Here is a 26,410-nt window from a genome sequence, read left to right on the forward strand (position 1 = left end):
AGGACTGAAGAGACTTAGCAGCAGCAGCAGCAAAGGTGGCTGCCCATCTCCTAGGAGTTTTTCCCCTGGCAAATCACATTGGTGAGAGTTCAAATAGCACTGTCAGGCCATTACTGGTTTTCAAAACTGCATTAACTTAATTGAAGTAGACCCTTGAAGTACAGAATGTTGGAATGATGATTAGGATGTTTTCCTTATATAATTTCCTAGCTTTTGAGAGTATTTAACCTATATTTTTAATCTTAACTACTTTTATTACTTCAGCTACTGATACAGATAATAATTTATAGTCTGGCACTGTTGAAATTGTGGTTTTCTCTGTATTATATTTAATGTAGCATTTAAAATACATGTTACTATTGCTAATTTAATCTGTAACTAGTTCTCTATTTGTGTGTGCTCTAACATATATCTTTTATTGACTTACTGATTGCAAAAGAAAGAGCAGGAATAAGGTTTCTCTTTCCATTAATTCCTTTGGATAGGTTACATCATATATTACAGCACGGATGTGAATGCAGAGATACACGACTGGGTTATTGAGCCTGTTGTGGGAAACAGGCTGACTCACCAGATACAGGAATTAACACTTGACACACCATACTACTTCAAAATCCAAGCCCGGAACTCAAAGGGCATGGGGCCCATGTCTGAAGCTGTCCAGTTCAGAACACCCAAAGGTAAAGGCCCCCAAACAGAGTGTTCCATTGTGTGTCTCTTGAGTGGGATTATGTGTGTACATGTCACTTTAGCATGTAGAGACTGTGGATGATACAGGAAATCCTGATGATGTGCTTATGAGCCACAGCATGGGCATTTATCTAAAAATGATGCTACCTCCCGACCACCAGATCCCGACCACCATGCTCCCTAGGTTACTGACCTAAACATATCATTGACAGGGGAACTCTGGCTCCAGGCTGCTCGAGGCAGATGAACTGCTGTGATCTAAACCAGTCAGATCAGATGGGATTGTCTTGGTTCCCAGATAGAGTAGTAGCGTGTTATTGTGATGGATGATTCTTTCAACACATGCAGGCTCTTAATGTGAAAGTCTTGTTCACTGACCCTTGTAGAGAGAAAGAGACAAAAGGGGCCCTTTAAAGAAGACTCTAGGTAAGAAAGTGACAGTAAAATATTGAACCAGGTGAGCTTAGGAAGTTAAAGTAAGTCGGGGACTGAGTCTGTGGAAATATGGAAAAACATGTATGGATTTCTTTTCTGTTAGCATAAAAAAGAAGACTCAAGGTGCTTGGAAGTCTTCGGGGTTTTAATTTTTTTCCTTTAAGAATTCTGCCTGTCCCATCTTCAAAGCTTGTGATCCTTGCTCTTGTTTTTTCCTTCCCCTGTGCTTGGCCTGCTAGCGGACTCCTCTGATAAAATGGCTAATGATCAAGGTAAATGAGTAGCTGGCCTCTCTTTCCTTTCCTCTCTTTTGTGACCTGTTACTAGCTTTTTGTTGTTTTTGTTTTTTTCCTGAAAATCAGTATCAGTACTGTGTGTTAAAAATCACATATTTATTGGCCAAAGTAGAGTTGAGTCCATATTTGTGGCACTTGGGGTATCTGAAAAGCTGGAGAATCTACTTAGGAGCTAAACAGACTGGCAGGAAAAAAAACTGGGTTGGACTTCTACAGATGTGAGGAGGTAGTCCTTAAATGTGGGTCAGAGTATCCTTGGTGCTAAGATACTAAAATTCTGTGATACAGATAGGGATTTGGGCCATAATGAGAACAAGCACACCAATTTGTCATATATGTAGCATCTAGAGTTTTATTGATGTCTCTAAATGAAAAGTTTAATCAAATTCAATTGAATACCCTTTTTTCCTCCCTCAACAGAGAACATACAAATGTACCCTCCTGAATTGTATGGCTATCTTTCACAAAATTATGGCTCTCTATTCTCTTGTTGCAAGCTTAATTCAGGGCTCTTTTGCCACTTCTTAAATATATTTGCTAATTTTATAAGAGGATAGAGACAGTGTACAATGGAAGTTTAGGAAGCATGGGCCTCAGTGTCACCATTCTGGAAATTATCTGTCAGCATAATCTCTTCACTGTAGTCTCTGTGGTAGAGAGTTAAACTATACTTTGTGATTTTCATCTCTGGAAAGTTGGCTAAAGTTGGTTATCTATTTTCTATAGCAGAAGTAGTTAAAGTAAATTGGATGGTTTCTTTTATTCTTTGAGAGTAGTTTTCAGAAATACAGAGTCTTTGGATCTTGGTTAATGGCAAGGAAGATTCAGAGTTTGAGGTTTCAAGTTTTGGGGCTTTGGAAATGTGTTTGCATTCAATGAGTCTTTTGTTCTATGTTGGGAAAACTGCAAACATGCCCATGTGTGTTTGTGTGTGTGTGTGTGTGTGTGTGTGTGTGTGTGTATAAAGCACCCTGATCATGGTAGAACCTTTGCCTTAAGCATGAGAATAGAACAGTAACAACACTGAATGTGTACAGAGTATATATGTGCTATTTTCTTCCCTCACTTCACCCCATGAGCCAGGCTGCAGTTCTCAGCTATACCACCCCTTTGGTATTTAAAATTCTTTGCCCATATTTATTTTGGTATTTGGCTAATCCTTGGATTTCTTGTTCATAAGTTAAATATAAGAGGAAAACATTAAGAAATATAGGAGTTAAACCAGTTGGTTTGTTGGCAAAGTGTTCATTGGTAATTATTTATATAATGTGTTACTCTGAGTAGTTTGGCTTAAATTTGGGCTGCCTGACAAAGAAGTACCTTAACTAGGAAAAGCCTTACATGGGTCGTGTCATCTCTGCCAGCTTATCATAGTGAAAAGAACAAGTGGAATCTTGACACGTGGTGTGTGCTGTTTGGGAGGATTGATGACAATAAAAGTGGAGTAAAGTAATAGGTGTGGACAGTGACAAAGGTTTGAGGACTGTGAGTTAAAAATTCTAGACTATGCCCCTTACCCAGGAACTTCTGTTACCTTTGGGGACTTTGAGCTTCTGGAAACACAGAAAGTAGGTTTTTTTGTTTTTTTCATTTCTAGATTTATTCTGTTAAATGAAGTATACATAGAAACCTTCAGACTTTAATTTCTTCCATTTCCTCCAAGTCTGATAATTTAATAGAAGTACTTGATATTATCTATAATGCTTTACAGCAACACATCTTGTTTATGCATTTCTAGTCAAGCTTTATTCATAGGAATAACTCTTAATTTATAAGCGTTTTCTGAAGCTTCATGCTCTCTGCGGAGTGTAAGATGAGATTCTTCCCCAAAGATTTATTTAGTAGTTAATATTTATAAAACATTTACTGTGTGTCAGGCACTATTCAAAATATTTTATGGGATTAAATTTCTAATTAATCCTCACAACCCTTTCGTGAAGCAAGTGCCATTATCATCACTGCTTTACAATGAGGAAACCAAGACTCCAAAATAGTAGCTAAATAACTTGCTAAAAGTCCAATGGTTAGTGCCTGATGATGCTGGTTTGCCAGCACAGGCAGTCTGTTGAGCTGGATGAACCAAGGATCAGCTTTACCTTGCAGTTCCTGCAGACGTCTTCAAGAGAAATCTGAGATTGCCTTCCAGGCCCAGGTGTTTTCTGAGGCCTGCATATGAGTGAAGTTACTCAGTCATGTCCGATTCTTTGCAACCCCACGGACTGTAGCCTCCCAGGTTCCTCCGTCTGTGGGATTTTCCAGGCAAAAATACTGGAAGGGGTTGCCATTTCCTTCTCCAGGAGACCTTCCCAACCCAGGGATTGAACCCAGGTCTCCCTCATTGTAGGCAGACGCTTTACCGTCTGAGCCACCAGGGAAGTCCAGCATATGAGGTGGTCCCAAGCTCAAGGTCAGCAGCCTCACTTCTTATGTTCCATGATGATGGAGTAGGAGACAGTGTCTTTGTGAGCAACCAGAGGGGAGACTTTGATTTTTTAATCTCTGGGTATTTAGGTTGACTGAGCAGAAACTGAGAACCTAATCTGAACCTCTGCTTGCCTTCCTGCTCCCTCTTAAGGTAACTTTATATTTAGAAAGGCAGCTTCCTATTTTGAGAAAAGAATCCAAACACTACTGACACCGGCTCAGCCAGGTCAAGCCAGTCCCTCGGAAGAACCCGTTTCTGTAATGGTCCCCTCGGCTCCTTTTCCACCAGAGGCTGCTTTTGCCATAAGTGCTCTGAGCAGTTTTTCAGCAGCTGTTTCTTGGGCTAGAGAAACCTTAACAGCAGGGGACAGCCTTGTTATGCCCTGGATACAACCATGGAACAGGAGTGTCAGCCTTTCAGATGCCTCATTGCATAGAAAGCTCTGCGTTAGTTTGTTTTGCACAAGTAGGCTGTATTTTCCCCTGTCGTGTGTACGTGCTACTTCCTTTTCTTATGGACAGCGTAGACTGAAAATACTTTTTCTTTTTTTTTTTTTTGGTAGAAAACGCTCACTAGCTGTGAAGTAGACTGGTCACACCACTGGAGTGGGTTGTTACTGACATGATTTCTTCTTCTTCAGCCTCGGGGTCTGCAGGGAAAGGAAGCCGGCTGCCAGACCTGGGATCCGACTACAAACCTCCAATGAGCGGTAAAGCCCTTCCTCTGGCTTTATTTGGCTTCCTGTGGGCACAGTGAAGTTCTGCTTGAAATCTTGAATTGTTTCTTGCAGCTCCTGTGCTGTGAATTGTAGCTTATTACCTATTTCTTTTTATTCAATAGAGCTGGCTTTAGGCATTTTCTGGCAAATGTTTGCCAAATTACTATAGACCCATTTATTATAGATTCACAAATAAAATTGTTTCCCTGCATATAAACTTAAAATGATTCTAAACAAACAGTCTTCTCATTGCCCACTGCCTATTTTCAAAATAATTAGAACCCTCTGGTGGAATTAGCTATCATCTAAAACGAGCCTGAGAGATGCTTTGGAATCATTCATTTCTCTCCACACTGCTTACTGCGCTGCTCTTAGTTTGGGAATTCTAAAAAATTATTCCCTCTCTCCTAGCCATCCTAAGAGCTGGTGCCTTCTAATTACTGAAATGGTGACACCTGCTTTTCTATACAGCGTCACCATATGGAAGTTACTTTCGCACGTGAAATCATTTTATTGTCATAACATTGTGAGGGAGGGAGAACAGGTGTCATTATTCCCATGTTTTACTTTAAGAGACTCAGGGGAGAAGTAATGTGCCTGGACCTACCCACTCATTATAGAAGCCCTAGAATCAAAACCCAGGGCTTCCAACTTCATATTGTGCCTTTTCTGCTATCACTCACAGCCTTCCTAGATCAGATGTGGGAATCCAGGATGGTAAAATGTCCTCAAAGGTAGTTCCTAGAAGTGAACCATACTGTCTCCTCATGAGAAACACATGGAAGAGAAAAGAAAAAGAGTTTCCAGTCCTCCAGAAACTCCTGGTCTAATTATGGAAATAAAATGGTCTCTTAATCTCCAGCTATCAATTTAAATAAAAAGTATTGCCCAGACTTCAGTGAAATCGGCCAGTTCTTTGGAGAGCCAGACAAACTTGCTTGCTTTAAGAAATTTTTAGGCTGTGATTTCTAGGACTTTATGAGTTTCTCCTCCTGGAAGGCATACATTACATTTATGTTCTGTCCAGCTGGCCTGTGAGAAAAGCAGTTACTTCTTTGTCTTTTCTTTTGTTTATGCTTTCATTCATTTATTCACACATATTTCTAAAGGTTCAGGTGCTATGTAACAGACTGTAAAAGCAGGGGGAGTATGTAACAAGCTATCTGACAGAGAGAAAAGAAAGCTTTCTAGAAGACATCTCTGACCCAGATTTTAAAAGGCACAGAGAAAATTACTGAATGTCTAGGAGGGGGTCAAACATTTCCAGAATGCAATGCAATAAGAACATGTATGAAGCGTGGCAATTTAAAACAGCCTTCTTGGAACTTCCTTGGCGGTCCAGTGGTTAAGACTGCACCTTCCAATGAAGGGATGCAGTTTTGATTCCTGGTCAGGGAACTAAGATCCCACATTCCTCACAACCAAAAAAAAAAAAAAAAAAAACACCAAAGCATGAAACAGAAACAGTATTGTAACAAGTTCAATAAAGACTTTAAAAATGGTCCAAATTTAAAACAAAAAAAAACTACTTTAAAACACCCTGCTTTCTCCAGGGACCACACTGCCTAGAAACAGGATAGGCTCAGGTTAGAAAAGATAGGTTAAAACTGACCTGTCAAAAGCTCAGGTGCTGATGCTAAGAAATGTGAGCTTCCTCACGTAAGTAACATATGTGAGATGTCTGATACTACTGGTAAACTGTGACTTCCCACTTACTGAGTATCTACTGTTACCCTGACGACAGTGGAGAATGAGTTGGGTGCCAAGAGTAGAAAGTCAAAAAAGAGTGGTTAGGAAGCTGCTGCAGTAGACCAAGTGAGGCTTAATATCCCTAGTAGGAGGGTCTAGGGTCCCATTTGCAGCTCACTGTTACTCTAGTTCAGAAGACAGCCTTTGGCCGACTCAGAAGGTAGAGGTCCTTTGCAGTTAATTGAGAATTTGTCTCTGTGGAATGCAGGAAGGAACTGCCTGCTCCCTGCCTCTGATGCACCTCGCCTGCTCTACCACTTGCCCCACCCACTAGCTCAGTACTACTGTTAATAATGGTTTTATGGAGCCCTAATTTGGTCTCATTGTATTGGCTCCCAGTTCCATAGTCTTTCCCAAATATAAAAATGTTATTTTATTGAAGGTCATTATATCCAGTTTAAGTTGTCTGTCTGCTGATCTCCTTCTCTGAAATAGATAGAAGTGATTCAACTAAGTGTAGAAGAATAAGCTCTTAAACTTTCAAAATTAGCCCAGCTTCAGCACTGTGCTTGGATGTAGCCTATAAAATCATAGAATAAGAAGCAGAAGGTCAGCTAATCCACTGTTAATGGGAGTCCCACAGTAAATGTAGTTTGAATTAGATCATGAGTTTATAAACCAGGTTGTATATAAAAATCACTTTAGGAGCCTTCCTAAGAACATTGGTTCCCAGGCCACACCTTCCTGGTAGAAATTTCCACAGCATCCCAGACATGTAGGATGGCTCTTTATAAGTACTTCTGGTGACTAAACACTCACTACTTAGCAAAGCAGCTCATCCAGTTATTGTACAGCTTTGATTATTAGGGCAATAAGAGAGAGTGGCTGGAAGAAAAGATGGCAGATTTCCATGGTGGTTAAATCTATGTTGTAGGATTTCCCATATTTTACAGTATGAGCATGCATAACTTTTGTAATGAGGTGGGAAGCAAAGTACAATGTTTCAGGAAGTGGAAGAGCAAGACTAAGAATAGAGCAGGATTACAAAAAAAAAAAAAAATTGTAAAAAAAAAAAAAAAGCTGAACCGCACCCAATGGCATGGGAGCAACAGTAATAGGAAGAAGATCTGTTTCCTCAAGGTCCTAAATGATCTCGCCTCTGCACATGTCTCCAGCCTCATATCCATCTTTTCTTCTGCTCACATCATTCCCTCTAACTTTGCATATCTCTCTTTGCTTCAGCAACACTGGCTGCCTTTATCTCCCTTGAACGTGCCAAGCTCATTCCTGTCTCAGGATCCTCCCACTAGCTGTTCCCCCTTCTCTGAAATGTTCTTCCTTCAGGTCTTTGTATGGTAGGATCATTCAAATCTCAGCCCAAATGCCATCTCCTCAGAGAAGCTTTTCCCACCTCCCACTCTCTTGTCTGTGCCTTCTCCTGGCCACACTTAATCTAAACTAGCCACCCAGTCATTCTGTACCATATCTGCTCCTTTTATATTTTCATGGCACTTACTACACACTAATAATTTATTTGTTTATTGTCTGCCCCCACTCCTACCCCAGCATTCGCATCTTTTTGTTCACTGTTGCATCCTGGGTACCTAGAACAATGCCTGGCACATTGTAACCACTCAGTAAATATTTGTCAAATTAATGCATATGTGCAGACCTTTGTTTTCCTGAAACTGAATAAGAAAGTTAACTCTGCACAGACTGTGTTTATAAAAACAGACTTTATGATTCAAGTAGTTTTTTGACCGCATCCCAATGCTATATGTTGGGAAAAAAAACTTTTGTTTTCTACAAGTGTGCATTTTTTAAAAGTTTTGAAAGTCAGAAAACTTAAAGTGATTTACAAATGGTGCTTTATAAGATGAGTTTATATATAAGACACTAGGGGACAGACTCCCTTACTGGTCCAAGCTTAGTGTTTAGTACAATCGGAGAAACTTTTATTGAACACCAACTTTGTGCCAGGTACACCCAGGGCAGAAACTCAGCTCTCATCATCTAGAGGAGATGGCCATATTCATAAGGCATTTTTACAGAATGCACAGTGATGACTACTTTTATAAAGACGCTCACAGAAGTTATCTAAACTCATGTGAAGGTTCTGCAGCCTGTTTGTATGCGTCTTTAGAATTCTGGAACACTAACAAGCATACGGTTTTCCCTTCCCAGGCAGTAACAGCCCTCATGGAAGCCCCACCTCTCCTCTAGACAGTAACATGCTGCTGGTCATCATCGTTTCCGTCGGCGTCATCACCATCGTGGTGGTTGTGATCATTGCGGTTTTCTGCACCCGGCGGACTACCTCTCACCAGAAAAAGTAAGGAGCCCCACATGTAGCCCATACATTTTTTCTATGTATTCTTTTGCTTCTGTGTGACCTCTGTGTCTGGAGTTGTACACAGAGTTAAAATATAAAATACATGAAAAGCAACGTTTTAAATATTTTTAAAGGAAATGCAGAATGATTCCTCTTGTTAAATATGTGTCCTTCTGGGTTCTGGCAGGGAAGAGGGGCACACTCAAGACGGGTGAAAGGGGCTTTAATGAAGGGACCATTTACAACATCCAAGGTGAAGTTAGCATTAGGCAGCAGTGTTCAAGGGCCAGCCACAGTGACAGGCCAGTGTTATCCTTAGAAGGTGAGAGCTTTTTCTGAAGCAGAGAGAGCTGTTTTCAGAGATCTGAAGCAGCAGGAGAGGACTTGGAACAGGAACCATGTATGGTGGTAGGAATGTAACTACTGCCATCCTCTAGCCCAGCAGGGATGGGACAGAAGAGAAAATACCTCCCACTCTCCAGTCTCTTGTCTGTGCCTTCTCCTGGCCACACTGAACTGGAAGCCAGGGCAGAGTTACCAAGTAGATATAGTTCATTTAACTCAGCCTCTGAAGTCACAAGACCAAGTGCACAGAATCAGTCTGGGAGAGGAAAGTAGATGATGTACAGCCTTGTCGGGAGCCCCTTTGGAGGACTGTCTGTCTCTGGGCTCTCAGTGAACCAGATACACAGGAGTCTGCGGAATTTCATGGCACAAATGCCGGCTGAAATGGAAGGATACCATAGACCTCTAGTTCTAAGTTTAAGAGTATTTTTAAAGATGTGCTACCAAAGGCTCAGCTGGTAAAGAATCCACCTGCAATGCAGGAGACCTGGGTTTGATCCCTGGGTTAGGAAGATTCCTTGGAGAAGGGAAGGGCTACCCACTCCAGTGTTCTGGCCTGGAGAATTCCATGGACTATATAAGTCCATGGGGTGGCAAAGAGTCGGACATGACTGAGTGACTTTCACTCACCAAAAGTAGCAGTTGAGGTTGGGACCACAGGAGGCAGAGTTGGTTGGGGGTGTGATGGGGAGATGTACTGATTAAATGATTGAGAAAGGATTATTTATAATCATATCATATTAGCAGAGAGGTAAGGTGGCTTCTAGCTCTGAGCTCACCTGGGATTTTGAGGCTTGTGGCTAATTATTTAGAGCAGATAGCAAGGTGATCACCATTATGTGGTGCTTGATAACAGCCTTCACTCCTGAAGCTGAGGGAATCCTTGACCCTAGGTCACATTCTATTCCTATCTCTGGCCAGCAAGACAGTGCCATAAAGGAAAAAAAAAAAAAAAAGATTCTTGAGCAAAAACACAATATGGGTAATAGAACAACTTTAGATGCAGTATCCTAAAAGATCATAAGATGGAGGTATTGCTCCATAAAGAGAGAAAGAAACTCATGTCTGTGTGATTATGCTCAGAACTGGTCTGCCCAAGGCAAGGATGCATGTATTTAATAACCATAAATCTGTTTGTTTTCAGTATAGAGGTCAAGTACAAGCTATAGTCTAACTGCTGCTAGTAATGACTGTCATTTTCTATAGGTTATGTGATGTTTTTAATCTTTCTTTTGCCCAAGTAAAATAGCTTTCAGCAGCTTACATTGTATCACTGCCTCTTGATCACTGCCTCTTACAGCTTCCCCTGCCTTTGATTGTAGAAAACTGTTTCTCCCTAAAACTGCTAAAATCATATTTTTCTATGCTAGGACTTTTCTACAAGCTTCTTTTTCAGCATTTCCAATTTACCTATTTTTATGAACTTTTGGTTTTACATCTAGTTTTAAATAAAGATCTTGAGATCTTTATTTAAAAGAATCTGAATAAGCAAAATGACAGAATTCCTTCTTATTTGGGGGAATCTAAAATTCAAAGTAAATAAAAAATAAAGTACTAAAATACTTAGTCTTCAGATTAAGAGGCTGGAAAATGAGTTTGTCATAGGTTCTGTACTCTGTATTTGAATCTGCAGGTCCTACAGTTCGGGTCCCTTTGTTTAAAAGAGTTGTATCAAGTCTTTATAGAGTTTTCCCCTCCTCCTCCCCCAGTGACTTACTTTCCAAATGTTCCATTGACTGTGAAAAAATATGTGAGCTTTTCTTAGTATTTTTCATCTTCTCTCATATCTGAGGCACCTCCCATTTCAATTGTAGCTGTTTATAGACTCTAGCCCCTCAGAGCTTCTTAGCACATCTCTCTAGCCCCGTTACTCAACAGATGAGAACCACCTACCTCAGTGTACCGCCATTAAATCTAAAGCCCTTCCGTGTTGGGAACAGTCATTTTCTGCCCCTTCCTCCCGTCTGAAACGTGTTCTCAGTTTACCTGCTGTATCCCAGTGCCTCCTGCTTTCAGAGACCTTGTCTTGTGTTTGCCCCTCTGTCAGTACCGCTAACCTCTCGCTCCATTGGCTCCGTCCCTCTAGCATTCGACTGTGCTCAGACTTCTTCCCTCCTCAGAAACAATTATAACCTTTCCTCTGCTGCATGGTCTTTACCACCAACCACAAAGAAACCCTGTCGCTCCCTTCACCACAAGTTTCTTGAACACTTGTCTCCACTCAGCTGTCCATTCTTTCACTGCCCACTCATGCTTCAGTCGTTTCTAATCCGAATTCTGCCCCCACTGCTTCACCAAAGTTGCTTTTGCTGAGGTTACTACTGACCTCCATGTTGCGAAAGCCAAAGGAGATTTTTCAGTCCTCACCTTAATCTCTCAACACAGTCAACTACTCCTTCCTTCTTAAAACATGCTCTTCTCTTGTATTCCATGATTGTGTGTTCTTTTTCACAGCTTCTCCAGTCTACTCTGCCATCAGATAAACATTCCTCAGGGCCTGGGCCTGGAGTTACCTGCTCCTGTGGCTTCATTTACTTCTGAATTTCAACTACTCCCGTATTTCTATCTCTAGCCAAGGCTTCTCTCTTCTGAGTCTCAGACTTGCTTCAGTCTCAAACCCAATTGCCTGTTTTATGTTTTGTATTTAATGTCTCAGATGGACACTTAGTACGTCCAAAACAATTTATAATTCTTTCTGTCAAACTGACTTCTCCCCAGTGTTAGTAAATGGCTTAAGCCAGAGACCTTGGCAATATCCTTTATTCCTCTTGTGTCTTTATTTCTGTCTTTCCCCACATCCATTTTTTTCACCAAGCCATGTCATTTCTGGTTCCTTAATGACCACCAGATCTCCCTCTCCGCTCCATTCTCACTGCCCCAGGCCACTGTCAGTCAGGCTGCAGTTGTTGGCAGCTGCATCCTAACGGCCCCCTTGTTTTGTCCCCTACTCCTCAATCCATTCTTCACATCCCAGTTGGTTTAAACTTTTAACTCAGAACTGATCTCCTTACTCTCCTGCTTAAAACCATTTAGGGATTTCTCTTTACTCACAGAGGCAAGTTCAGACTCTGGTCTTGGCTCTAAAATTCCTTAATGATTTGACCCCAGCCCATCTTGCCAGCATCATTTCATATCATTCTCCCCAGGGTAAAACTTCTTGCCTCTGTTTTTCTTGTTTGTAGTTTCTGATTTTGCCTGAAGCATCTCTCAGAAGGACTGTTTTAAACATTCAAACTGTTTTGACCAATAATATTAACAGGTTGCTTTTTAAAATCCTCTTAATTTCGTGCCTAGGAAACGAGCTGCTTGCAAATCAGTGAATGGCTCCCACAAGTATAAAGGGAACTCCAAAGACGTCAAACCCCCAGACCTCTGGATCCATCACGAGAGACTGGAGCTCAAACCCATTGATAAGTCTCCAGATCCAAACCCCATCATGACCGATACACCAATTCCTCGTAATTCTCAAGATATCACACCAGTTGACAATTCCATGGACAGCAATATCCATCAAAGGCGGAATTCATATAGAGGTACAGGTTTTTTCATTTGAACCATTTTCCATTTTGTAAAGTTGCCTTAATTTGGTAATCCCTATAAGAAGTTAGGTTTAGAGAAACATGTGTTACCGCAGCAACTTCTGATGAAGAATAGCTAGCCTATTAAGAGACAGAGGTTCTGTACCCAGATGAAAGTCTTCTAGCTCTCTTAGGTCTCTTGTCGCTCTTCACCAGCTCAAGATTTGAGACAGCCTAGCACACGTCTGCACATTTCATGCCATCCCTTCACCTGGAGCCCAGCTCTTGTTGTCGTCTTTGGCATATTCCTGATCTGCCTGCTCTTCCTCACAGACCTGCCTTGAAACATGATAGGCAGTGTTGTGTCAACTGCATTGACTCAGCAGAGATCCCTGTAATGTGATGCTGGTCATTTTCCTCTTTATTTCACTTCCTGCAACACCTTGTCCCTACTGTGTTGTCTTTGAGTCCTGAATCTGCCTTCACGCGAAATGTTTTACTGCTGAGGCTGCTCACTGGCCTAGACATGTGTTTGTAACCAACCTCCATATTTGATGTCTAGGGCATGAATCAGAGGACAGCATGTCTACACTGGCAGGAAGGCGGGGAATGAGACCAAAAATGATGATGCCCTTTGACTCCCAGCCACCCCAGCGTAAGTTAAAAGCTTCTCTTTTCCCAAGTGCTGCCAATTAACCAGTCATATTGGGGAACAGCTACAAATGATCTCTTTGACTTCACTTGATCCTAATGCAAAAATTAATCTACCAAAGCTTTGGCACCTTGAGAGAAGAAGAATCAAACATTTGCCATATTTTGTGATTAGTATTTATTCTTACTAGTAGCCTCTTTAATTTCAATGTAAATAAACTACAAGACCAATTTTCACAAGTCTCCCAGGCATTAGGGAAGTAACCAGTCTCTTTAAAAGTAGATCAAGTCTCCTCAGGAGAGATGGGGGGGCAGCATCGCTCTAGGCTGGGGCTAAGGATGGCCAGATGTCACAGTGTTCCTTAGGCTTCCCGATACATGATCAATATTGATAGGCATTGCAGAGTTTTTTCTTTAATCAATAGACTTTATATTTTAGAGGAGTTTCAGATAGACAGCATGGAGTTTCTGTTTTTATAGCAATATTTTTCAACTTTATTTGACCTGTGCCTCACTTTGATAAGGATAAAAGTTGCCCAGCCTCCTGTAGTATTTGAAACTCAAGTATATTATCATGATTAAAAACCAAAATGTAATGGGACAAGCAGATTACATTTGCACACTAGTGTTTCTTTGCCCTTGTTACTGTTTTCAAGGTGAGGAAGCCTTTCAGATGAACTGGCACAGTGGGGCTTCCAGCAGAGGGTCCTCTGAGCCATTCTAAAGAGATAAGCAGCCACCTGCCTACCAGTACCAAATCCAAGTTTAAGAAACTGTTTAATCTTGAAATTTGCTGCAGTCTCACAGACTGTAGCCCACCAGGCTCCTCTGTCCATGGGATTCTCCAGGCAAGAATACTGGAGTGGATTGCCATTCCCATCTCCAGAGGATCTTCCCCACCAGGGATTGAACCCTGGTCTCCTGCATTGCAGGCAGATTCTTTACCATTTGAATGTCAGACCTAGATTTAAATCCTAAAAAATCACTTTTCAATTTAACCTAAATGAGCTTTGGGATTTTTTATTCATTTCTTAAAAGATGCCCCGTTTCAGGACTGTCAGCCATGTCTGTCCACAAGTGACAGAGATTCTAAACAATCACAGATATCCTAACACAGAAGATGGCACTGTATACATGGAAACCAGTGGGATCCCTGAGAATGTCATGTCTGCACACGTGCTGTCACTCGCACAAGATTCTGAGAATCCGCTTTGGAAGAATAAAAGACTGATTTATTTACTAATAGCTCATTTCTGCACAAAGTACTTTTTGCTTAGGGTCCATGATAAGAAGAGGGGCCTATACTTGTGCAAGGAAAACTGGTTTTCCTCTCATCAGACATGCCCTGGACAAGGTTTCCAGGTTTAGAAATGTCCAAAAAGAGTGAAAGTGTTAGTCACTCAGTCATGTACGACTCTTTGCGACCCCATGGACTGTAGTCTCCCAGGCTCCTCTGTCCATGGGATTTTCTAGGCAAGAATACTGGAGTGGTTAGCCATTTCCTTCTCCAGGGAATCTTTCCAACCCAGGGATTGAACCCAGGTCACCCACATTGCAGGCAGATTCTTTACTATCTGAGCCACCAGGGGAACCTCCAAAAAGAGTAGATTAGTTCATTCCAGTTACTTTTGATTTATAAGAAGATGGTAGCTTGACTACTTGATTGTTTTATATAAGACTTTAGTTCTTACCTGAACTTGCTTATTTTTAAAACTTGTAAAATTTGACTATTACTATTCCTAGGTTTGTTACTTTTAAATATGTTACAGAGAAAAGATAAGCTGTACTAGTTGACAGCATTCCTGGTTTTTTTTTTCTTTCTTTTCTTTTCTGTGGTGGTGGGAAGGAGTACGTATAAATATACAGTGTTATTTCATTGTGCCCCAGCAGCTGAGTGAGTGAATTCTTTAATTCAAGAATCTGATACAAGTGCCCAGATATACTTGAGATCAGGCTTGAGATATGCTTTTTGCCACATGGCTTCAGTCCTTTTTTACAAGCCAGGGTTCCCTGGAGGCTGCATCCCCCATCCACCTACCATGGCCGTAAATGTCTGAGCACTGCTGGGAATGGCTTAGTGGTGGTGGGATGAGGTTCCATCGAAGGCCTTGCACAGAAACAGTGGATTCTGATTTAACTAATAGCTGATGCTTGCCAACTATATTCCAGATAGGCACTGTCACATTCTTTTATTTATTTTTTGTTTACTTAATTTGGAAAAACTGACAAAGTTTTTTTTTTTTTTTTTTTTTTTTTTTAATCAGCTTTGTTTTACTTTTGTGAGAGTCTGTATACCTAAAACACTTTCAAGTTGTACTTACTGGGTAAAAATCAGGAGTCTTTCCCCCTCACCCTAGCCTTAATTGTGAGAAACACTGATTCTGAAACACCCCACTTCTGAAAACTTCCTGTCTTCCCATGGAGGAGATGCTAACTGCCCAGCTGCCCTGAGACCTCCTCAGCCAGCTTTTGTATTTTATTCCTGGGGACCGCCTTCACTTTCTGGTCCCTGAGAGCAGGGAAAGCCCCTGATTAGTTTTCCGGGCCTCGAGGAGGGGAGGGGGTGGCCCTGCTCCAGGGTCCCTGGCTGGTTGTGCCACCTGCTTGCTTGCACGTGGTGAGGAGAATGCTGCCGAACGAAGGACCTCTATTGTATTGCCTGGGATTTTCTGCACCTGAGTAGTGTTGAGTGGCCCCCCTCCACTGCCGAAGATCAGGGAGACTCTTGGTGACCTGACATTTTAATAGCATCCAAGGGCTAATTGAGTTTTATCACAAAGTTTTTGAAGTCCTTGCTTAAAGGGAAGTGGGGGCTGGGCAGGAAAGATCCCACTTGTTTCTGATCAACCCTACCTGTTTGCCTATTTCGGAAATCTAGAGCTGGTCATCTTGATAGGCGGGCTATAGTCCATGGAGTCGCAAGAGTCAGATATGACTTAGCAATTACACCACCACCACCACCATCTTGATGTTAAACTTTCTGCTTCCACAGCTACTCTAAGGGAGTTCCTAAGAAAAGTTTGTACCTCAGCTGTGCTTCTGATTTTGTTTTTCCACCTCTAGGATCGATAAGGGCGCTCATTAAAGAAGTACTTTGTCATCATAGAAAGTTTTATGTGGAATATTTGTGTGAAAATGTGGATTCATTTGCTAAATGCAGCAAATTGAATTCCTTAGCCAATGTGAGAAGGAAAGAGGGAATTTAGAAAAAGTCCATTTATATTTTAAAATGTGAGTAGGTATGGCTAAGGTCCCAGACTGGAAGCAAGAAGAGATGGTGCCCTCGGCCTGTCTTTCATGCTTCTAGTACTAGATTGGACCTTAACAGTTCATTTCCATTTGCATTCCTTTTCAGATATGAAAACTGATTAAACAGCCACTTATTCATTCAGCCTAAATACCTATTTCATGCTTCACTCAGCAAGTAAGAAAAGACAGAATGAATTAGGAATATACTCGAAGGAAAAGGGACTTCTATCTTTATAAGCAGGAGAAAAAAATTATAGATACCGAAACCATCATTTGTTGGCTTATGGGTTTATACTTTGTGACATATTCAAGTAGGTATTTTTAATAACTCATGTAATCCATGTTTACTGTAGAATTGGAAAATAAAGATAAACCAAAAGAAATTTAAAAAAAAAAATCTTCACCACTCTTCCCTACAAGATAATGTGTTAACATTTTAGTAAAAATTCTCAGGCTTTTTTCTTTCTGTGTGTATAGAGAGACATATGCATAAGAGTGTGTTGATTTTTTTTAAGACAAATGTAGAACCCATGGCTAATTGTCCAAACCCGTGGCTGATTGCCTAGGCTGCCACCAGAAAACCAGGGAACGGTGGTACTGCAGGGGCAGGGGGTGTGGGGTGACTGCTCTTGAACTGTGATGTATGTGCGTCTGTGCAAGCATGTTAAGCATTTCTCTGTCTTGTGTTCATTCACAGCTGTGATTAGTGCCCATCCCATCCATTCCCTCGATAACCCTCACCATCATTTCCACTCCAGCAGCCTCGCTTCTCCAGCTCGCAGTCATCTCTACCACCCGGGCAGCCCATGGCCCATTGGCACATCCATGTCCCTTTCAGACAGGGCCAATTCCACAGGTGAGAGATGAGGATGGAGCCCCAGGTTGAAAGCATTCTGAAAGAGTCGGCAAGCTGCCCAGGGGATGACCTGCCCCACTTTGAAGGATTTGGAGTTTTTGTCAGTGTTATCTGTCTATCGTAACATTTCTGTTACTGACTCAAGTTTTTTTCTGTAAAATTCACTTCATTTTTCTCCCAGAGTTTTAAGAGCTCAAGGCAAGGTGTCGTTTTAGTAAGAAACATAACTCTAATCACACAACCATGTCTTGTTCCATCCACTTGCATCTTAATTCCATTATATTTTCAGTTTGTTTAATCCTTCAATTTGAAAGGAAAATGTAATCTAAATGATTTTTAGACACTAGAGGTTGCCTTTACCTAATGGTGGAAGAAGGGTTCTTAGGGTAACCATAAGGTACTTCTAATGTGAGCTTATAATTACATGTATCTGCTGTGAACCAAAGTAAGAGCAACACCTGGGGGCAACAGGGCCAGCGGCCACGTTGAAGTTACGCAGATTGTAAACCTCGGGTTGCCTAGTGGAATGAAATTTAAAAGGGCTCCCAAGCATAGATCATCTCTAAAAATAGATGGGACATTAGCCTAACAATCTGCAGTGTATGTAAAGATACACAGTTCTAGACCACCGTGTCTCAGTTTGAAAATCTTAAGAAACAGCTTTATCAGTTTTAAGGTGCTAAAAAAAAAAAAAACTTCTCATATATACAGTATATTCTTTTTCCATCATTTGAAACTTGAAACATGTCTTTTAATAGTTACAGATTAAAAAAAAAGAAAAAAAAAAGTTACAGATGTTACTAGTAGAGCTGAGTTTTGGTAGTTCTAGAAAATGGGGCAATTTCACGTGAATCCCATTTTTAAAGGAACTTCAAAACATCTTGCTTAGACGCTTGGGTTGCCAGTAACATCCCTTCCTCCTCTGAGTTTTGATCAATAATAAACATACACAAAGCATCAATGGAGATCCAAGCTTACTAAGACATGCCTGATAACTCCCGAAGTTATCTGCTCCCAAACCCTTACTTTGTTTGGAGAATGCTGCTTGAACTCATCTCTGAAATTGGCATTTCCCTCCCTCCAGTTCTTGCCTTTAGGGAAAGACAGCCTGCAGGAGGCTGTATGGAGAACCAGACTCTGCCTCACAGATGTAATCTCAGAGCAGACCAGAAACAGCCCTTCAGACCTGCTCTTAGAAAGAGGCTTTTGTGTCCTGACTGTATTTCTCCATTTTTAAGGCAGAAAGATCTCACCCACTGGGATAGGAGCATACCTAACCGTGTGGCAGGGTCTTCCCAGGGGGTCAGCCCCCTGCCTGCTCCCTCCTAGACGAGAAGGAGGTTGAAGTTTGGCAGGAAGCAGAGAGCTCCCACCCACCCCTCACCTAAGGGGTCAGTGTTGATAAAAGTTTGGTTCTGTATGTATTTAGGCAGAAAGCGAAAAGGGGAGAAAGTAATGATTTCTTCCACTAAAGGGTTCTTTGTTTTAATGACCAGAGGGGTTAAAAGAAGTAAAACTTCTAATGGAGCCTCTGAAGATGGATTTGAAATGTAGAGCAGGTGTCTAGAGTGATCAGAGCTCTACTACAGTTGTATTTCCCTGTGTCTCTAGACCCCAGTGTTGCCACAGCCCATCTTGGGCCGGGTGATATGCCTAGAGGGCGTTTTCTGTCTTTTCCTTGGATGTTTACTTTTGTCATTACCACCTGATGCAGAAAACACACTTTCCACTTGTCCAGGTGCTCAGCCACTGTGCACTTGGTGTCTTAGACAGCTCTGAGAGCTCTGTCAGGAGGTAGAAATTCTAGTTACAGTGAGCAGGGGTTGTTGCACAGTTTCAGGGCACACCCTTTGCAGAGAATACAGTGTACCATGCCCTCTGGAGTTGCACTGCGCTCTGCTGCACGTAGGCAGGCCTCTTCTCCTTTCTCACCTTTCCCACCGTCTCTGGCCCTCAGAAGCTTATACATCAAAGTAAGGCAGTCGAGGCAGCCAAGGTACGGCTGTGTGCCTGAGCTGTCCTAACATAGCTACCAGTACATGGTCAGGGCAAGAGCCTCATCCTTTCTCTCTCCTCATCCTTGTTACCCTTGTTAATCAGCTTCCACCCAGCCCAGGATCACACAGAGTGGGGCCAGCAGCTCCCCAGGTGAGGTGATAGCTGACCTGAGCAGGCAAGAGAAATGAGACCCTCAGCGCAGCCCTGGAAAGGACGAGAAGTGACCTAGGCCTGGGAGGTTAAGATAGGCAGGCTTTCGCCACTCGGGGAAGGTGCATGAGTCCCTTATTGCTGGATCCCAAGGCCAGACCTTTGAGTAGCACTCTTGATTGCCATGGCCCATCTCCTGAGAGCCCAAGGGAACAGATTCATGGCTGCCTCAGCAACAAAGGCTGGGAGAGGTTGGATTTCAGCAGGTTGCTCATGGATTACTACTTAAAAGGGTTAATTTTCCTTGATAAGGTTGAGGACTCTAGGAGTCAAAGAAGGCCTTCCTTCAGGCTGCCTGGTGTCCTCTAGGCTCCTCCTCAGGGTGGGGATGTTGGTCTGCACCAGCTCACACTGTGTGAAAAGCCTTCCTCATATGGTCGCCCTGGGAATTGGTGCTGCTTCTGCCCCTGCAGCATCGAGGGACTTGTGAACTGGGCTTGGGAGAGCAGGTAGTGTTCAGTGGATGGAGCCTGGGTTTAGGACTCGGGGCCAGGATTTGGAATTCTGCCCATCAGTTCTGTGTCCTTGGGCCATGCTTAAGCTCCAAGCATCTGATGTGTTACTGTGAGGATTGAATGAGCTAATGAGTATAAAGCACTTAAGCACCTGATAATCTACAAAGAAAACAACCTTATCAATCATTCAAGCCCTGTGTTCAGCACTTTTTATTCATCTTCCTAATTAATCCTCAGTAAATCATGTGTTAGGGTTAGCATTATTCTCCCTATTTTTATAGGTGAAGAAACAGATTTGGTTACTGCCAAGTTCACTCAGCTCATAGGAAGAGATTAGGATTCAGGTCTGTCTGACTCCAGAGCCAGTGCTTTTTCTACCCCACCATGCTGCCTTCCAGAACAACTCTGATGCCTCTTCACTTATTTTGAGATTTTTGTCATGTTTATCCTGAGCTGCCCTTTCTTCAGGCTGATACACCCCTCTTTTTTTCTCTGGACGCCCAAACACCTCATGGCATTATCTTAAAGCCACTGGCAGACCTTTGGACTTTTCGGCTGTCCAGGCCTCACTTGAGCTGTGGGGCTCTGGCTCTGGGGAGGCTGTGCAGTTGCCAGAGGCGGTGCGGGCCTGTGGCACGGCCTCTCCTGCAGGGACCACCAGGCCCCGGGGCAGAGCTGCTTCTCGTCAGGCACCCAGGTGGCCTTGGTGATGTGTTGCCTGTGAAAGGCTAGTCTCAGAAGCTGTCAATCAGTGAATAAAATTTTAAATTTTCTTGCTTACATCTTAACAGACACCAGGAACCTTTATGTGTGCCATAGTGAGTACTGAGAAGAGCTTTAACTCTGTAAAGTTGTGACCACTTAGTTGTGTAGGTGAAAAAAGTCCAGCATCTGACAAATTCTGGGGGGACTCTGAAATTAGACCATTCTTATTTAGCCTTGGCAGCGATGCCAATCTGTGTTCCCTTGAACTAGCATTGACCCGAAGTGCTCATTGAGCCAGTTTCAGGGGCCCTTAGCGGTAGGTAGCGAGAACCCCAGAATGCGCATATGTTCAGTGGTAAAACAAATGCTAACATTTTGACTTTCCTGCTGTAGAATCTGTTCGAAACACCCCAAGCACTGACACCATGCCAGCCTCCTCATCTCAAACATGCTGTACTGATCACCAGGATCCTGAAGGTGCTACCAGCTCCTCTTACTTGGCCAGCTCCCAAGAGGAAGATTCAGGCCAGAGTCTCCCCACAGCCCACGTCCGCCCTTCCCACCCGCTGAAGAGCTTTGCTGTGCCCGCGATCCCGCCCCCCGGGCCTCCCACCTATGACCCAGCGTTGCCGAGCACACCGCTACTCTCCCAGCAAGGTGAGCAAGGAAGCAACGCCGCTCAAGGGGCCTGTGGCTCTGGCTCAAGACCCCAGTCGCCACTTCTTTGCAGAATAACAGAGCTAATGTCCTCCAAGCTGATCCTTATCCTCTCAGGGAGGACATGGGCTCCTCCTTCGGGAACATACATAAACAAGAGAATAATTTGGCAGGGAGCAAAGGCTGACTTTCTGAAGTATGTTTTGTGTGCAGGACACTTGGTGGTAGAATCCAGTGGCGTGAGTATGAACAACAGATCTGGGCCTCCCAGAACTGCCTCACTCCATAGGATTCCTGCCAACTGGAGAAGGATTAGGGAGTCCAAAACTTGGAAGCAAGGAAGAAACCAAGGTTGCAGAAATAACCCTGCAGAAGGGTTGTTAACTCTTTGAGTTCACACAGCTCAACAAAGGTCCTCTCACCTCAAAGGCATGCTTTTTTACCTCCTACTGTTTCACATAAATTTCTCTCTTATGATGGCTTCTTTCAGAATAAGTCACTGGTTGTCAAGCTTTTGGTCTCAGGACCCTTTTCAACTCTTAAAAGCTGTTGAAGCTGCAAAAGAGTTTTTTTCTTCACATGAGTTATACCTGTCATTATTCATTATATTAGAAATCAAGACAGATTTTAAAACTATTTTAGTCACATAAAAATAGCAATAAATCTGTCATGTTAAGGTAAATAACATATTTTCATGAGGAATAACTTTCAAAATACAAATATAGTGAGAAAAGTAGCAGTCTTAGATTTCTGCGGCTCTCTTTAATTTCTGGCTTAATAGAAGACAGCCAGATTCTCATACTGCTTTTTCATTTAATCTGTTGCAGTGTGTTGTTTTGGTCAAAGAAAATCTGGCCTCACAGACATGCAGTTGGAAAGGAAAGATTATTTATATAAACTTCTCAGACTGCTGTGGGTATTCTTCTTTGACACTGCAGCAAAACTCAGCAAACTGTGATTTCTGAGAGATTTGTTTGTCATGTGGAATCCAAAAGCATATAATTATTCATACTCTGTCCCATTATATCCATCTATACTGCACATTGAATGCATGATACTAAACACCACGTGTTGGTCATTTGGAAAGTGTTGGTTCACTGAGTTATACAGATCCTCCAAATCCTGATACATTTTGTTAAATAGTATGTAAAAATACATTCATTAATATCATCAAAGTCTGTAAGTATTGGGAAGCCCTCAAGCTCATGGTTGCAGATACAAGTTTTTCACAATTCTGATTTTTCATTTTAAACTTAAGTTTTATCATTGGAGATAAATGCTGTCCATTGTCTTCCCTAAAGTGACTGACAGACTTCATTCACTTTCTAGAAAATGTCTGCCAAATGCTCAAGTCTAAATAACCTGTGTGTCAGTCTTTCTTTGAATGATTAATAACATTGTTGTTTTGTAATGAAAGCAGCAGTTCAGCTCACAACTCAATTACAAGTGCCTTTCTGAAGACAGGCATCATGCTTTGGTGTGCAGTAGTATTTTACCCGTATTTCCATTTTAGAATATTTAAAAGATGTGTAATCAACTTCATAACATAACTTTTTCTACATTAATTACACCGGCTCTTTTTTAAACTTGGCAAGTGTGCATGTTCATGAATGACTACAGCGTGGTGCCCATACCTAATCTGTGCTGAGGCTCCAGCGCTTTTTCCCACTATTGGTTTTGTACCATCAGTGGAAGGGCAAATGTGTCTTGGCTTTATTATGAAGAGTTTTGACCTCCCAGACATTCTGTGAGGGGCCCTAGAACTGCTACACTGTGAGAACCACTGGTCTAAGAGATGAGTTTTTAAAGCCAAGCGGAACATCTTCTCTGGCCTCTTGGATGCCCTGCTCTGTCCCTCCTTCCATCCTGTTCAGTCCCTTTTCAGAGCAGGGGCTCTGTGCTGGGTGTGTGTGCACCCCTCACCCTGAGCAGCGTCCGGACCTCACATTCCTTTGTGAGGATCAGGGCAGCAGGCTCAGACACACCCCTGATGGTGCCGCCTTTCCCCCTGCAGCTCTGAATCATCACATTCACGCCGTGAAGACGGCCTCCATCGGGACTTTAGGAAGGAGCCGGCCTCCTATGCCAGTGGTGGTTCCCAGTGCCCCTGAAGTGCAGGAGACCACAAGGATGCTGGAAGACTCCGAGAGCGTGAGTTCCCATGTCGGCCCAGAGCGCGGGGCCGGCTCGCTCACTCCGCAGGCGGGCACTCGGCTGCTCCCCTGAGCCTGGGCTCTGCTGCAGGCTCTATCTGCTTGGATTGGCTTGTCACACCGGCCTTCCTTTCAACTCTGGCCTGTCTCTCTGATCCTCTTGTCTTGGTCTGAACCATCCACATGTTCTTCTACCCCCAGCCCCTGTTCGTGATCTTTCCTGAGCAGGATGCTGTAGAGGAAGTTGCCTGAGTGATTGCTCTCAAAATAAAATTGGCAGAGTCTCTCCTTGATCTTTCACTCCCGCATTCCAGTAGATATGCTCTATCTCTGCCTTTCCTGGCACAGGACTCTTAGGAGGAGAGCTTGGGGCCCGGAGATCCAGGGGTTACACCAGCTGTGTTGGCTCCGGCAGAGACTAGAAGGGGCAAGTGGTGGGGCCTGTGAGGTCCTTGTGACCCTGGCAGCACGAGTTGGAGGAAAGGCATTTTGTGATGGAAAGAAATGAGTGGTTGCTGGCTTGGGCCCATCCTGCAGCCTCTGACTCTGCCGGGCTGGCAGGGACGTGGGTAGTCCAGTCTGTCCAGCATTTTTCTCATTCATCCCTCGACATGGTGACCTCTTTCCGTGGGCCCTCCTTCTGGACGGTTGTTTGGCGCTTGCCCGGTAACACTCTTCTCTTTTCCGTAGAGCTATGAGCCAGATGAGCTGACCAAAGAGATGGCCCACCTGGAAGGACTGATGAAGGACCTAAACGCCATCACGACAGCGTGACCACCTTGACCGGGACGTGACTCCCGGCCCGAGTCTAGAAGTCTTGGGACTTAGCCTTGAAATCAAGGAGTTGTACAGAGCACCAGAGGACAGCACTTGAGAACACAGAGTGAGCAGGCCGCCCGGCCAGCGCCCCCGCGTGGGGCCGGCTCCAGGCCTGGCCACCTGCCTTCTCCCCGTCAGCCTGGAAGACGCCCGTGCTGAGGCAGCTTCCCTTTCCCTGCCGACACCCTGCAGGACTGGGCACCATGGGCCAAAATGTTGTGTCCAGGGAAGAGGCAAGCCGTGCAACCTATGTTTCACTTGGTGGGCAGGCCGTGTCTTCATGCTGCGATGGCATCGCCTTTATGGAGTGTAGACATTGGCATTTCTGTACAATTTTGTGTTCTATTTTATTTTACCTTCAAAAGAAAAACACTATCAAAACCAAGGAAGTCCGTGGTGTTCTCCACAAGTGGTTGACATTTGACTGCTTGTTTGAATTATGTATGGAAAGTCATTGACAGTGTGGGTTGTTCCAGGGGTTGGTTTGTTTTTGTTTTTGTTTTTATTTTTGATTCTGAGTCATTGCATCCTCTACCAGCTGTTAATCCATCACTTTGAAGGGGGGAGGAAATATTGCATTGCTGTTTGTAAGCTTTTTTATTATTTTTTTATAATTATTAAAGGCCTGACTTTCTCCTCTCATCACTGTGAGATTACAGATCTATCTGAATGAAATGTAACATTGAAAAGACTTGTTTGTTGGTTTCTGTGCAGTTTCAGTATTGGGGTGGGGGCGGGCTGGGAGGGTTGGGAATTGGAAATGGAGGGGCTGCTGAGATCCTGTGAATGTTTCAGTCATTGTACTTTCTTCCAGAAGCCTGCAGAGAACGGAAGCATCTTCTTTATTGTCCTGGCATGTCCATCTCTATTGTCACTAAGTTGCAACTGGAGTTTCATTTGGATCTAGTAAAAAAAAGTTCTTCTGTGCAATAGGTGGGTTCAAGGATGTAGCCGCCCTGGTGTCTTGGTAATATCCTGATAATAACATCCATGCTGAGGAGTCAGACATCATATTACAGGAGTGATGCAGTTCAGGGCAGAAGCCTGACACACTCCTGGGAAATCAGAGAAGAGGATGGCCCCCCGTCCTGCTGTTAACCCTCTGACCTTGAAGAAGTCGGATGTTAAGGTGGGAGCTTTGTTCCCACACAACACTCCTTGCTTCTCCCTAGTTCCTATCCTTGGTCAGTCCAGCAGTCCAGCCCTCGTTTCTATGTCTTGGAGCCCCTGTGGAGAAGGTGTTAGCAAGAATGAAGCAGGCAGGGGCTGCAGCACCAGTGAGGCTCCCAGTTCTTTCTGAACACTGTCCCATAGGCAGCAGGGGACCAGGAGAGCGCCCCCACCCCACCCAAGCAGCTCAGCTAAGCCCCTGATTCGAACAGGGCAGCAGGAGGTCTCTGAGGGGCCCTGACAGGCCAGCCATGCAAGAAGTCTCTGGCTTTTTACAGGTGGTTCTCGTGTGCTTCTTCTTTAAAAGGAAAGAAGCTGAGTTTTTTTTATATATTAAGAATATATGAAGAAAAAATACAGGACTAACCCTCAGGCATCTTCCGTGACTCCCCAGCAAACCCTAGAAGAAAGAGTGTGTCAGGCAGATGGAGCTGTGGTTTGGTAGCCAAGAACTGTCGTCTCAGTGGCTGAGACCACCAGGGGGCGCTCAGCCTGCGGCAGGCAGGAGCCCCGCTTGCCTTTCTACATTGGTCATTTCCCCCATGTAGGTCTTATCGCACATTGGCTCTTCTAGGAGATAAACTGTTTCTTAATTGGGGGCAATGAAAAGAGCAGTGCCGGACCTTCTGCTGCCCTGCTAGCCGGTCATGGAGGATAGTGCCAGGCAGGATTCTGGAAACCCAGTGCACTTCAGCTGATCCTGAAAAAAGCACTCTGGACACCAGGAGCGCTAGATTCCCCAGAAACTGTCTTACCTTTTGCCCAAAGAGACATGCTCGGTATTCGGGGCATTCCCTCCCATGAACCCTGATACTTCTGTTACCTCAGGGCCTTGGTACCTGCATACTGCCACAGAACTGGGGCGGGGGGAGGGACCTATTTTTAAAATAAATAACTGTTCAAAGTCGGGGGATTTTTTTAAAAGTAAGAAATAGGAAAGCTATTCTGTATTGCACCTTTTCACAATTTAATACATTTTCTTACATTTTCCTGTGATTTTTGAAATTAAACCATTGTGTGTCTTGTCATGTCCTAGTTG

General features: G+C 43.3%; 1 protein-coding gene across 4 annotated transcripts in view; it reads left to right on the forward strand.

Moving 5' to 3' along the window:
- Positions 1–24,944, forward strand: part of NEO1 (neogenin 1) — a 224,345-nt gene extending 199,401 nt beyond the window's left edge. For 2 of the 4 annotated variants that reach the window (XM_065941671.1, XM_065941672.1), the window contains exons 20-28: positions 486–680; positions 4,487–4,555; positions 8,438–8,585; positions 12,225–12,463; positions 13,011–13,103; positions 17,046–17,204; positions 20,966–21,229; positions 23,244–23,380; positions 24,073–24,944. In XM_065941671.1, coding sequence (XP_065797743.1) covers positions 486–680; positions 4,487–4,555; positions 8,438–8,585; positions 12,225–12,463; positions 13,011–13,103; positions 17,046–17,204; positions 20,966–21,229; positions 23,244–23,380; positions 24,073–24,156 — 1,388 coding nt within the window. In that variant the 3' untranslated portion in view covers positions 24,157–24,944. The remainder of the gene's footprint in view (positions 1–485; positions 681–4,486; positions 4,556–8,437; positions 8,586–12,224; positions 12,464–13,010; positions 13,104–17,045; positions 17,205–20,965; positions 21,230–23,243; positions 23,381–24,072) is intronic. The other 2 variants (XM_065941673.1, XM_065941674.1) reach the window with 1 other exon arrangement.
- The last annotated feature ends 1,466 nt before the right edge of the window (positions 24,945–26,410 follow it).

This window comes from Muntiacus reevesi, chromosome 7, assembly GCF_963930625.1.
Source record: "Muntiacus reevesi chromosome 7, mMunRee1.1, whole genome shotgun sequence".
In the NCBI taxonomy this organism is placed as follows: domain Eukaryota; kingdom Metazoa; phylum Chordata; class Mammalia; order Artiodactyla; family Cervidae; genus Muntiacus; species Muntiacus reevesi.